At 32.7% G+C, this 13212-nt stretch overlaps 1 protein-coding gene across 1 annotated transcript in view; it reads right to left on the reverse strand.

Moving 5' to 3' along the window:
* Positions 1-676: 676 nt before the first annotated feature.
* Positions 677-13212, reverse strand: part of LOC124942118 (nuclear pore complex protein GP210) — a 29311-nt gene continuing 16775 nt past the window's right edge. Inside the window, exons 20-36 of the mRNA XM_047482543.1 lie at positions 12947-13066; positions 9595-9750; positions 9370-9432; positions 9159-9289; positions 8677-9058; positions 7858-7960; positions 7628-7740; positions 7437-7508; positions 6245-6320; positions 5616-5723; positions 5403-5544; positions 4870-4959; positions 4579-4795; positions 4205-4259; positions 3828-3919; positions 1282-1345; positions 677-1211 (exon numbers count right to left, since the gene is read on the reverse strand). Coding sequence (XP_047338499.1) covers positions 820-1211; positions 1282-1345; positions 3828-3919; positions 4205-4259; positions 4579-4795; positions 4870-4959; positions 5403-5544; positions 5616-5723; positions 6245-6320; positions 7437-7508; positions 7628-7740; positions 7858-7960; positions 8677-9058; positions 9159-9289; positions 9370-9432; positions 9595-9750; positions 12947-13066 — 2376 coding nt within the window. The 3' untranslated portion in view covers positions 677-819. The remainder of the gene's footprint in view (positions 1212-1281; positions 1346-3827; positions 3920-4204; positions 4260-4578; positions 4796-4869; positions 4960-5402; positions 5545-5615; positions 5724-6244; positions 6321-7436; positions 7509-7627; positions 7741-7857; positions 7961-8676; positions 9059-9158; positions 9290-9369; positions 9433-9594; positions 9751-12946; positions 13067-13212) is intronic.

The raw sequence follows: 13212 nt of genomic DNA on the forward strand, positions 1-13212 counted from the left end.
AAAAAATGGAATTTATTTTAAATATATATTATAATATAAAAAAATGGAATTCAAGTTCATTAATTTATTTATAAATTAATTATTATATATTTAATAAATTAATTATTGATAGATATTTATTTAATCATAGGAAATAAAAAATAAAATATTATATATAATTATATTATCATATAACATTATTATTTATTTTAAAAATATTTATATGTTAATTAAATAAAAATAAATAAAAAATAAATAAAAACAGTTAGTAAAAAAGGTAAAAAAACATTCAGAGATATAAATAAAAAAATTTAAAAGGGCTCGAACTTAATTTTAAAAATAAAAATATATCTTAAAGAATTTAAACCCAGAATATACATAATATATTTTAAAACCACTAAACTAATAGTATATTATATATTGTAAAAGATTTGAAAACATAAAATTTAGTAAATAATATTTTTTTTAACCATTACAGCATAGATCCATTCCATTCCTGCTAAGAAACATTGTAGAGAGGTATACAGAAGTACTGAAATAATATTATATTCCAACCCTTTTAACAATAACAATATACAAAGTAGGAAAAAAAAATGAAAACAGTTGATGTAGAAACATTCTAGAGAAAGATCTACTACAGACTACAGTCGATCCATGAGCACAAGAAACATTGTAGAGATCTACTACAGTCGATCCATGAGCACAAGAAACATTGTAGAGAGGTATTATTATATAAAAAAATGGGACAACGGATTAATTATGTAGTCCGCAAAGAGGTATTATTATATCATGATTACAAGAACCAGGCTCATCAAGAACCAGTCATGAGCCGAGGAAAAACTAGAAAGTATTTTGTAGATCGAATCTCCTTCCATCTCTTCTGTAGTATGGAGTTTCGTCGATTGTCCTTCTCACATATTCCATGAAAGCAGGTGGTGTACGAGGAGACTGATCATTCTTTAATGGACTACTACTACTGGAATGATCTCTTCTTCTGTTGTTGTTGGGGGTACTTGTATTAGCTTCTCCTGTCAATGGTGTTATCGGTGCATGATCTCTTCTTCTTCTTTCTGGTTTGTCAAGGTAAATTATATACAACCCAACTGTCAATATCAACAGTACAAAGCACCCTATCATGCTTGTCACATTATAATAATTACTAGCAAATCTTCCTGCTGTCATTTCTCTTCCTCCACCACCTTCATAGTTAACATCAATTTCCACTCGTTGCTCTGTAAATCATCATCCATGGAAATAATTATAAGGTGGTATCACTTTCAAAAAAATAAAATTGAAACATACCATTCGCAGGGAGTGTAATAATAATTTTGTCCTTGAACTTCTCGTCTCTTCTGAGTACTTTGACCTACAAGCGCCAAAATGCAAAACTATATTAGGTTATTAGCTGAATGAATGATACCTTCCCATTTGTATCGATTCGCAGCCTTCAATAATATATGCCATCAGCAAGCAAGCTAGACTATCAAGGATTTGTTTTTCTTTAAAACTATACTATATTTTTGTTTATGGATGTGAGATTCACAAAAAAATATTGTCATGATAAAAGTTGTATTATTTGATATGATGAATTGAATAAATAAATGCAAATTAGAATACAATTATCAATATATATGCATAAGACCAATGGAATCAATTATATCAAATTCACCTACTTTAATTTGCAAGAACCTTTCTTCCACAAATTTCACTTTAGAAGAAGCTCAATTCAAGCTTGGCTCATGAACAAAACAGTTAGTTAGTGTGGTCTTGTATCGTGTTAGGCATGATTTTACCAGGTTTAACATACATTAGTTAGTACAGGCCTAGTTTAAGCCCGGTTATTCCAGGTCAATCACTTGTGACCCGTCAACACGGTTAGTGTACGTTTGTACCATATTTGGCCCATATTTTTCATCCTAGAACTTCCCAACAACAATTAGGCCAAAATAGCATCAATGACTAATGTAGTATAAGTAACATAATCAACAAGGTCTTGTAGAGGTGTTAATCCCACATTTTTTTCTCATGATCTGGTTTAGCACAAAGAATTGAAGAAGAAATACATGTAGGAAAAAAATAAGACAACAAAAAATTTAGAATTTTTCCTCAACAACTAAAATTTTAGTGATTCATTTACACATGAATTTATTGTAATTCAATTCCAATTAAAATTTCAAGTCAAATCAAGCTAAGCTAACATACACTAAATAAAAGATTAATAGTGAAACAGAGGGCAATGAAGATGGGGGCATCAATCTTACTAAAAGAAATAAAGAGGTTCTGATAGCAGTGTTGAGGGACGAGGGGTTGTGCAAAGAGATCCTCTCTTTCTACCTATTCCTTTATTATGGAGATTTTGAGTTGTATTTTTATATATTAAGATCCCTTCCTTTCAAATTTCACCGTTAATGCATACATGAGAGGATCACTAATATTTGTTTTGCAACGGACATGTTTTTAGTTGTGAGAGCTCATGAGAAGTCTATTAGAAAATTGAAGAAAACGCTTACCCTAATTTTTAGTATCATGGGACTTGAGATAAATGATGAAAAGAGCCATGCAAACTATGTAGGTGTCACAGAAGAATGCAAAGAAAGATTGAAGAGTGTTATCGGAATCAGTGAAGGTATTCTCCCAGTCAGGTATCTTGGTGTGACTCTCATTTCAGCTTGTCGGCACTCATCTCATTGAAGACCCTTATTAACAAGTAAATAATAGAATTATAGGGTGTGCCACAAAGAAACTTTCATATGCAGGCAAGTTGGAGCTTACCACAATTACACTATTAGGCAATCAAAAATATTGGACCAGCTTTTGATTTCATGTAGGGAAATTGTTTACGATTAAATGTGGCTTGTTTGCAAGCAAAAGAGTGAATGTGGGGACTCAATAATTGTGTGAAAGGAATCAAACATTAATGATAAAGCATTTGTGTGCATTGTCCAAAAAACATGACTCCCTTTAGATTAAGTGGTTCTATACTTACTTCATTAGGGGAAGTACCTATGGACATATCAATTCATGCATAGGATGGTCCTTAAAAAAGTTTCTGAAGCTAAGAAAGCTTGCTTGGAAGCTTTTTAAATTCTAAACTGGAAATGAAAAGAGTATCATATTATGGCATGATCCATGGTTTGAGGAAATTTCTCTTATCCTGAAGCCAAAATTTAGGCATATAAATTTAAGATGTAGATCGGGGGAGAGTTGGATTGTTGATGTCTGAAATGGGGAATGACATAATAATATTCTTCAAACTATTAGTGAGGGAGCTAGAGTTTTGGGAGTTGTGATGAATATGATGACAAATAAAGAAATATATAATAGTTGGAAATGGAAAATTTTGTAGATAAACTCCTTTCTCATTAGCTAAGCATGAGACCGTAGCAAAAGTAGAGGCACATAAGTCAACTAAAATCATCCCAAGACATGAGTTTGTTCTTTGGTTGGTTTTTCTAAAGAGGTTGATTTTTTTATTTGTTAATTGTTTGGTTGCTTGGAAACAGTTTGGCTTTCCAATTTTTTTACTTACTTATGTAAAGGCTTTTGGGTTTATTATCCTAATAAATGGTTCCCCGTTTTCCAAAAATACAATAAAAATACCCTTAATAGTTTTTCATTTATTCGCATGACACGATCCAGATTAGTAAGTGATTTGCCCATTTATTTGTCATCATCTTCACTATACATATAAGCATTTTGCTCTAAAGTGTTGTACTAATCAATAATGTATGCACATGTGAATCAAGCAGAAGAAATATGTTAGCAACAGTTTGTGGTTTTGTAGGATCCACATTCTGATGATGCAAGTGCAAAATTGATTTTGTGTGACATCGTCTGTTAGTGTCTACCTCATACTGTGCATGCCCACTAACGCCAAAATTCTTATTATGGATGGGGATGATTAGCAGTTGATCCTTCTCATGCGAATGGACTTCAACATCTGAAACACCAAGAATTACCACCTATCAATATCATAGATGTGATGATGATTTATAAATGCACATTTTATAGCCAATTTGAAGCTGGACAATGTAATGTTCGTAGAATTAACATTTTGTGAAGTTACAGCGATACCTATTTGTGTGTAGTTTAGTTAAATTATTGTGTTTTCTCAAAAAAAACATATTTGTTGTCATAAGCTTGTGTGTCATTTTATGCATGGACCTTGATAATAATCACTTAGACCGACAGTCGCCCACAAAATAGTAAAATGGGTTAAAATCACCTGTATTGCCCACAATGTTTATGGTAGTGCTCTTTGAATCTCCATTAAGATTTAACTGACAAAAAACATAAGAAAAATAACAATTTCTAATAAGTGCCTGTTCAAAAAATTTACAGCATATTAAGCTTCACTGTAAAAAGAACCCTTTCCAATGAAAATCTGAACAAATATATGAAACTTCAAATCATCAAATAATCAATAAGCAGAAGAATTTTTAATTGCAACATTTGAGGGAGTGCCTTAAAAAATCACTAGGAGCAGAATCTTAAATTGCATGACATTCATTACCTTCTGTAACATAAAAGACCATTTTTAAGTAATAATCAATTCTAAAGCTAATTTTTTGAATGACCCCATATGCCAGAATTCATTACCTTGTCCATTTCAAGAATGGAGAAACCGCTAATAAAGATAGCTGATGCAGATCCAGAGATATGGTTAGCTTCTTTGAGTGAAGCAATGACATAGATGGCCAATTGCCTTTTCACGTCTTTTGAAACGGGCATAGAATACACCAAATGCTCTGGAGAGTAGGGGAAAAAGAGGCAATAAGAAGCACCTGCATCAAGATCTTTCCATGGTTTCACGTACCTATGATTGGTAGTGAATTATTAGATTGCAAAAGGAATATTTTAAAGAAAAGAACAGTTCAGATGGATACAAACCCAACATATGGAGGTTCCACTCTGCAGTCATATGAAAATTCCAAGCTCTTCTCGGGAGATTCATACTTGTGACTATGAGAGCCACTTCCACTGGAAAATAATGAATCGTTTGTGGGAAGAGGAAATACAAACAAAATGTGCCATGCAGACAGATAAGTAGAACAGATTTACCACTAAGCATGCAAAGAAAATATGGTAGATGGGCAAAATAGAAAATTTGTTGATAATATATGGAAGAAAAAATAGGATGTTATGAACAAAGATGATATTTTAAGTTGGGTCCACAAGGATGGAAATGTTGAGTTAGTTGGTACAAATTAACCTACATGAAATTAATGTCGTTGATGGAACTGATCCTCAAATGTTTGTGAAATAGTGGTACACATCCGCATACAGTTAAAGCTAATATTAATTCGGATAGATGATGACATACATATAGACAGCAACTTTTGGTTAATTTCTTAGCCTTATCCTAACCTGAACAGTTGATGGAAGACAAATAACACCATTTAGAAAAAGATTATTTGACACACCTGAAGTTTACAAGGAACCCATATCCTTTTGCTGGAAAAGGGGCATTTGTCAAAGTTCCTTTTGGAGCAGTAACCAAAACATTGGTTCCCTTTAACACTCTAACTGCAGTTTTCAGTTTCATTCCTGAATATTCAAATATAACTGCACAATAAAAGATAAATCACCAACTGTCCAGGAAGCTATACCCACAGGATATATTTGTTCAAATGTACCTTCTGTGGCACCTTCCCCTGTCGCTTCAGCTTTCCCAGAAAACTGGTCCACAAATACAATACTCTTATTGGCACTTAACCAATGGCCATGTATTTGAGCATCCAATCCTGCCATGAAAAAACAAAATAATGAAGTACCTGTTGTAAGTTAAGCTTGACAAAAGTATACCAACCATTTGTTATCACTACCTACACCCATCCTCCTACTTGTATACAACCATTATACAGCAGGATATGTTAAGCTTCTGTCACATCACATTGTTGTATAGGAAAAAATGTAAGCTTCCATTATGCTCCTTCTTAAGTATGGCCACAATAATTTTACATCTGATTTTCATGGAGCAATATTATAAGTTTTACCTAAAGTTAACGTTTATCTCCATTCAGCTAACGAGCTCAACATTTCCAGCTTGAAAAGATATGAAAATTATTTCTTCTCTTGTAACATGTTGTACTTTATTCAGTTATCTAATCAAGTAAATGAAGTACAATATTCATTTTTAATTGTTAAATTGGGGAATGGAACTCATAAAAAACAACCAGACAATATTCTGTATGGGACCAAAAGGAGTTCGATATGAGATGTAACAAAATAAAAATTTAAAGAATATTGCTAATAATATACTAACCTTCCACACTGAAGTTTAGCTGAGCTCCGATATGAAGCAAGGCATTCTGAGGATATAAATGAGCCCCAACAGAAATCTGTAGAAAAGTGTCTAAGTAAAGTTAGCATCCTATCAAAGTTGAAAATGAGTATAAATATGTACAAAACACTTGGTGATACTAGCAGAAGGAACCTAAACATTCAAATGAGCACCACAATTAATTAGCAAAGTGAATCAATCATATTGCAGTGTATAAACAGCAACTAGAAAGCACAAATCCAACAACCTTGTTTTGAACTTAAACTTTTATATCCTACTACAAACAGAAAATGCATACAAAATTTAAAATTTCATTAGTTAAATATAGATATAGATAAAAGTCCCAATTAACTAGAAGAGTATTAGAATTAGAAATGATTTGGGTATAATAAGGCTAACTTAAGGATTTTGAAAAAGATCAACTTAAGATGCGTGTAATGAATTACAGATGGAAGGTTGAAGACAAACAAAAACAAAAACAAAATGTAGAATTATCTCTCAATCTTCCTTGGAAGGAAATACCAAAAGTCAAATCAATTGGTCTAATTGAATTGTTAATTGACTGAAAATGGAATATTAATCAGTAGCAAATCAATTAGACTAATTGATTGAAGATCTACTGCTGATTGACAAATTAATTACAATTCATATGATTTGATTTGATTTATTGTTTAAATCATTTTTCCTTTCCTGCAAATGTAATTTTCACTATTTAAGCACTAGACTTCTTATGTAAGAAACAACAAGCAATACACAAGCAATAATATCTTCTACAATTTTCTCTCTCTCAAATTACAACACAAAAGAACAGAAGAAGAAAAGAAAATAAGTGTTAAAGGATAATTATTGAGGAAATCAGAAAGTATTATTGGAATGGAATAAGATGTAGTTCCAAATTTTTATTCAACTTATGTATTGCTGGACTAAAATTTGTGTTAAGATTGATGATGTAACATTATTTGCAGACATGGGATAAGGGTGTGATAGAATGATGAAAGATTTCATCCTTAAAAGAGACTTACTTTGAAAAATTAGCTTGTAAAGTCTTTGCCTATAAAATTCTGGCCCACACTAATCAATGGACTACCTATTAGGGGTTGCAGCTCTAAATTCAGGCAGCTGACAGATCTGTACCAATCTAAATATATTCAAATTAACATGACAATAAAATTACCATCACATAATCTGATTTTGGGGGATTATTATTGAATGATATCCGCAGAAGAGCTCTTCCATTCTTCAGTGCCTTCAACAAGGAATAAAAAGCTAAATTAAGAAGTATTACACCAAAACAAAAGTAGATGAAAAGAAGTGGAAACTGAAATGTAAAGAGAGATTCAGATGATACAATTAAGTATCAGAAACCTTGACATGAATAATTCCATTGCCATCACTGGTTCCATTAATAGTAATAATATCAGGATAGTTGCTTTCAATGCTGAATGTGACAGCACCATAAGCCTCCCGAAAAGGCATCCCTAACACAAATACAATATATATTCCATTGAAATTTGTATGCCTCAAAAGGAGTTTTGACTAACAAAATTACATAAATTGGAAATTTTAAACAGTATTAAGAAATACAAATAAGGTACCCAGATCATCATGATAACTTATAGGAAGATCGATTTCAGTGCCCAGAGCAAGATCAATTGAGCGGGAAGATAAGGGGCTAGTTATTATCCTAATTTGAGCGACCTGAAAGTTACATAAACAAAAAAGAAAGTTTATATATATATCCAACAAAACCTCGAAAGGTATAATGTAACTATAAAGACAAAAAATAATAAAATATAAAAAAGATCAAAACATCACTTTACCCACTAAATTAGCACAAAAGGTTCAAAATGACCACTCATCTATCTATGGGCTCAATATACTCGTCGAACTTGCAAATGTAACTCAACAAATCGCCTACACCATTATGTTTTTGACAAACCCTGTTAACCTTTTTTTTTATCAAACTCATTATTTTCCCCCCTTTTAATCTTAAAAACAACCAAATAAATATTTTTAGGCAAAAGAAAAACTAACATAAAACATTCTATTCTCAGTTCATTCAATTCTATTCTCACCTAATTTTGCTAATTTCTCATGCAAGTCTTCTATTCTCTTTATTCTTTGCTCTAATCCTAACTACTCAGCCCAACAACCAATTTCCTCTAGAAGCTAACTCGAGTCCCAACTATCTTCATCATACCCTAACATGTATCGGATACATCTTAATTCCACCTAAGGGAAACAGATTTTGACATATTATTCTATTGAAATTTACTCAGCAAACATAATTCTGGACTAGAATTAAAATTTTGATATTATCACAATTAAAAGTTCAAGTTGTTCAATAGAAATTCTATATGATCATTTTGAAGGTAAAAATGAATGCAATATAGTAAAGAAAGTACATTAAGTACCTCGGCAACCCTAATGCATGATGCAACTTCAATTCTTCCAGTTAATCGATCTTTTGCTTGAATGCATCCCAGAATATCACTTTCTGTAGTTACAACTCTGTTCCCATCTATTGATATAGCTTCTCTATGCAGCTCTTCATTATTTTCACCACATTGTCTTAACAAGGAATATAATATCTTTGATTTCGAAGATGAAGGCAAAAGATCTGATGATGTATAATGAGGAGGAAGAAGCCAAGTTAGTGGTGCTCCAAGAGAAAGAGGGAGATTAGACACCACCCATATGGATAAAGATGAATTATAGGATCTTGAGTGTGAGAATGAGCCAGAAGAGTTGAAGTCACAAGAGAATGATATGGAAACTTCTGTCCTTCCGCCAGATCTGAAACATATCCATAGATGAGCATGAGACTTAATCTTAAAGGCATTTATAAAACAAAATATATGGCATCCTGTAAATTTCTTCATGAAGTAGAAGATACCTTCCATAAAGCAATGCAATGAAACCAAGGTCTTTTCCCAAGTAGGCACTTGATGTTTCCTCTTTTTTACTGGAGTTTGGAAGAGCAGTTTTCTCATCAAATAAATTTTCAGTACCTGTGAAGCTTAACACCTAAAACAATGCAGCCAAAGATTAGACGTTATTTAAATTAAATGCAAAAACGGAAGTGTGTCATGACAAAACAATCTTGCCTCATAATTTTCTACACTCCACTTGTAATCCTTGCAGAGCTCGTAAAAGGAAAACAAATTTCCCTGGAACTAAACCAAGTTATTCAGTCGTTCACCAGCAAAAACACTAGGGAAGATATATGTAACCCAAAGATTGTTGAATATTTTACTGAATTGATATGTATAAACACTAACAAACAAAAAGGAACCATAATGATGTGGAAGCATAACAATACAGGTTCTTGCCTCCAACGGATGAGGATATATTGGCATCTCGCTGCCAACAGCTAGGCGGTCACTTTGCGTAGTAAGCCCCACTAAGGAAGGAATTCCAACTTTAACTTGACCGTATGTTGTACATATGATGCTCCCTTCTCCTCCGTAAATTCTGGCTACTACAGTCTGAAAATGAAGTAAAAGGAAACAATAAACATGTCATGTAAGTAGTCAGAACAAAAGTTGGCAATTTCAAGAAGTGTATTACAAAACAACAGCTGACCTTCCAAATATCAAATTAACATCAAGAAACACAAATGGGGTCTAAAGAAGGAACTAAGAAAGCAAGCCAAAGTGCCTTGGTCCATCATTTATCCAAACATGACAGAAGATAAGGTATTATAGGCTTATTGTTAGTTTTCATAGATTTAGAGAAAATATGAAATAGAGAGAGAGATGCTGAAAGATCAGTATTCAAGTCGACCTACTAATCGTTCATATCTGCCTTTGTCAGTTAAGTGTCATCCTTGATCCAATCTTGTTATAAGGATCTATCAGAGTAGTAACTGGCTTACAACCTAATATTCAAGATTTAAGGACAACTTGCAATGGAACATTAATATCCCACGTTTTGAACTTTTAATCTCCATTCTGAGAAAAAAACAGCAGATGAACAAGATCTCTGGTATCATATTCTCTTGCTATAAGAGCTTTAAGAATTGAGAGTTCTTTTTCATCATCACCATCAAGATATCATCAACATACACTCAGAATTGTCATCTTCTTTAATCTTGATGTCTTTATAAACATTAAATGTGTAGAATTTTGAGAGAGAAAAAATATGTAGAGAATTGTATTGCTTTTATTCTTTACATAAGAAGTCTAGTGTTAAATAATAAAATTTACATTTGCAGGAAAGAAAATAATTTAAACAATGAATTAAATAAAATCATATGAATTATAATTGATTTGACAAACAGCAACAAATCTTCAATCAATTAGCAAATCAATTAGTCTCATAGATTTGCTACTTTTGCTACTGATAACATTTCATTCTCGGAATTGTTTGACTTTCCATATTTCCTTCCAAGGAAGATAGAAAGATAATTCTACAAAATGATTAGCCTAACATTGAGAATACCCGAATTTTATGAAAGAATATGAAAATTTTCAAATCATGCCCGAGGAGATTGATTTTAAGACCACACAATGACTTGTGCAAATTACGAACATTGTGTTTTGGGAAATTATAGTTTAAGAAGCTTTTGTTACGAAAGGAATTCAGAATTAGGGCTGTAAGCCCTAGAATAAGCTGGCGGGTATAATCGTCGGCAGTTATTTTACAAATAAGCTGTTTTAACAGCAAGTCTTTTATATTTTAGTAGTTAAATAAAAGGTGGGAAAAGAAGTTGGGTTGGACAGCTGTAATTGGTTTTGGAGGGAAAAGAAGTTGAGTTGGACAGTTGTAATTGGTTTTGGCGGGAAAACTTGGAGGGAAAAGAAGTTACAGCAATTGAATGATTAAAAAGGCAGCAATCTGATAATTGAATTCATTCAACCAATATTTCAATCTAAAAATCTGTAATCACAATTCTCTTCTTATGAATCTTATCTCTTCTCATCCTATCCAATATGAAGCTCTTACTAAGCTTATCAGCTTTCTTCACAACTAACTGATGTATAGATGTCAGGTCAATCTTTGTTTGTTGCTAATAAGAAAAGAATTCTGATAGTGTTTAGTTTGGCAAATGGAGCAAAGGTTTCTTAATAATCAATAACACGTAGCTCACTGATTTTGGGAGATGAAGGAATTGGTGTTGTCACAGCTGGAGTATCACTAGAGAAGGGTTGAAAAAGAAATGGTAATGAGGAAGATTTTGAATATTGATATTCAATGGATATCCCCCAAATATCAGTAGGTGGATACAAGATTGGTTTCCAAAGAAGTTGACATACATATTTAAATGTTCTTTTAGTGGTAGGAGAGTAACACTTATATCCTTTTTGGAATGGAGTGTATACCCAATGAATATACACCATAAGGACTTGGGATCAAGCTTACTTCGATTGTGAAAGTGTATATAAACAAAACATGATCAACCGAATACCTTTAAAGGTAGATTGTGATAAATGGTTTTGGTGTGAGGAAAGGTATGAAGTAGGATCTGAACGGGACTTTGGAATTTCAATACTCGAGAAGGCATGCGATCAATGGGTTTGGCAGTAGTTAAGGCATCTCCCATAAATATTTAGGCACATTTGAAGAGAACAGGAGTGAACGAGTGAGTTTAAGTAGATGACCATTCTTGTGTTCAGTAACCTTGTTTTGTTGTGAGATATCAACGCATGAACTAAAATGAATAATGCATTTTGAAGTGAGAAACTGACTAAGGTGGACATGTATGATCATCAACAAGTGATACAAACCACCCATGGCTATTGGGAGTTTTCAATCGAGAAGGACCTCATACATCACTATGAAATAACGTGAATGGTTTAGAAGCATTATAGTTTAAACATGGGAAAGACGTACTCAGTGTGTGGCAAGTTGACAAGGTTCACATTGAGATGAAGAAACTTTTTCATTAATAAACAACTCGGGAAATATTTTAGATAAATACATTAAGTTGGGATGTCCTAGTCTAGAATGTCATAACATAATTTCATCATTTTTGTTGGAATTAGAATTGAAAGCAATAAAGGGATAGTTGGAGCGTGGTGGTTAAAGTGTCGAGCTACCTTGTATGATTTATAGACCCCGAACACAAATCTTGAAACTCACATAGATTGGATGAGAAATTTTAGAAAGTATTTTATTGATAGTGGTTAAAGTTTACTAATATAAGAGAGAGATGAGGGTACAAGAATAAGAATGTGGAGACTTAGAGAGTATAAGGAGAGAAAAAGGAGAAGGTGAAAAATTGCTACAAAGATAATTGAATGAAGGTTTGATAACAGAGAGACTTAAAAGATTAGCCTTGATTGGATGGAGCTATGGCAATCCCAAAGATAACTGTCTTAAAAGATTAGGTAATAAATACTCATAAATTGGTTGACACTAAGAATTAATCTATCCAATGATGTCTATACTAACATTATCAGTTGAATAGCATTTAGAATGCTTTTAAACACGTTCTATCAACAAAATCTCACAGTGTTCCCTGGTGAAACAGAAAACAGACGGCCATCAGAGAGAATTAAAAGATTAGCCTTGATTGGATGGAGCTATGGCAATCCCAAAGATAAGTGTCTTAAAAGATTAGATAATAGTTATCTGAAATTGGTTGACACAGTAAGAATTAATCTATCCAATGATGTCTATACTAACATTATCAGTTGTTTAGAATGCTTATTTAAACATGTTCTATCAACAAAATCTCACAGTGTTCCCTGGTGAAACAGCAAACAGACGGCCTGCAGATCTGTGAATCGTTGCTGTCCTGTCATTCAGGCTATCATACTCAACATATGCAGCAATAATTGGTCCTCCTTTAACAGTAACCTGCATGGAAGAAAAATCATGAACATAATATTATAGCTGAAAGTAAAAGAAAAGTGAAATTTCATTGTAAAAAGAGTACACCAGCATCAGAGATGAATTTCATCATCACTATCAGGCATTCAATAAGTTGACAGTCAAAAGAATGA

Source organism: Impatiens glandulifera, chromosome 6 (genome assembly GCF_907164915.1).
Source record: "Impatiens glandulifera chromosome 6, dImpGla2.1, whole genome shotgun sequence".
Lineage (NCBI taxonomy): Eukaryota > Viridiplantae > Streptophyta > Magnoliopsida > Ericales > Balsaminaceae > Impatiens > Impatiens glandulifera.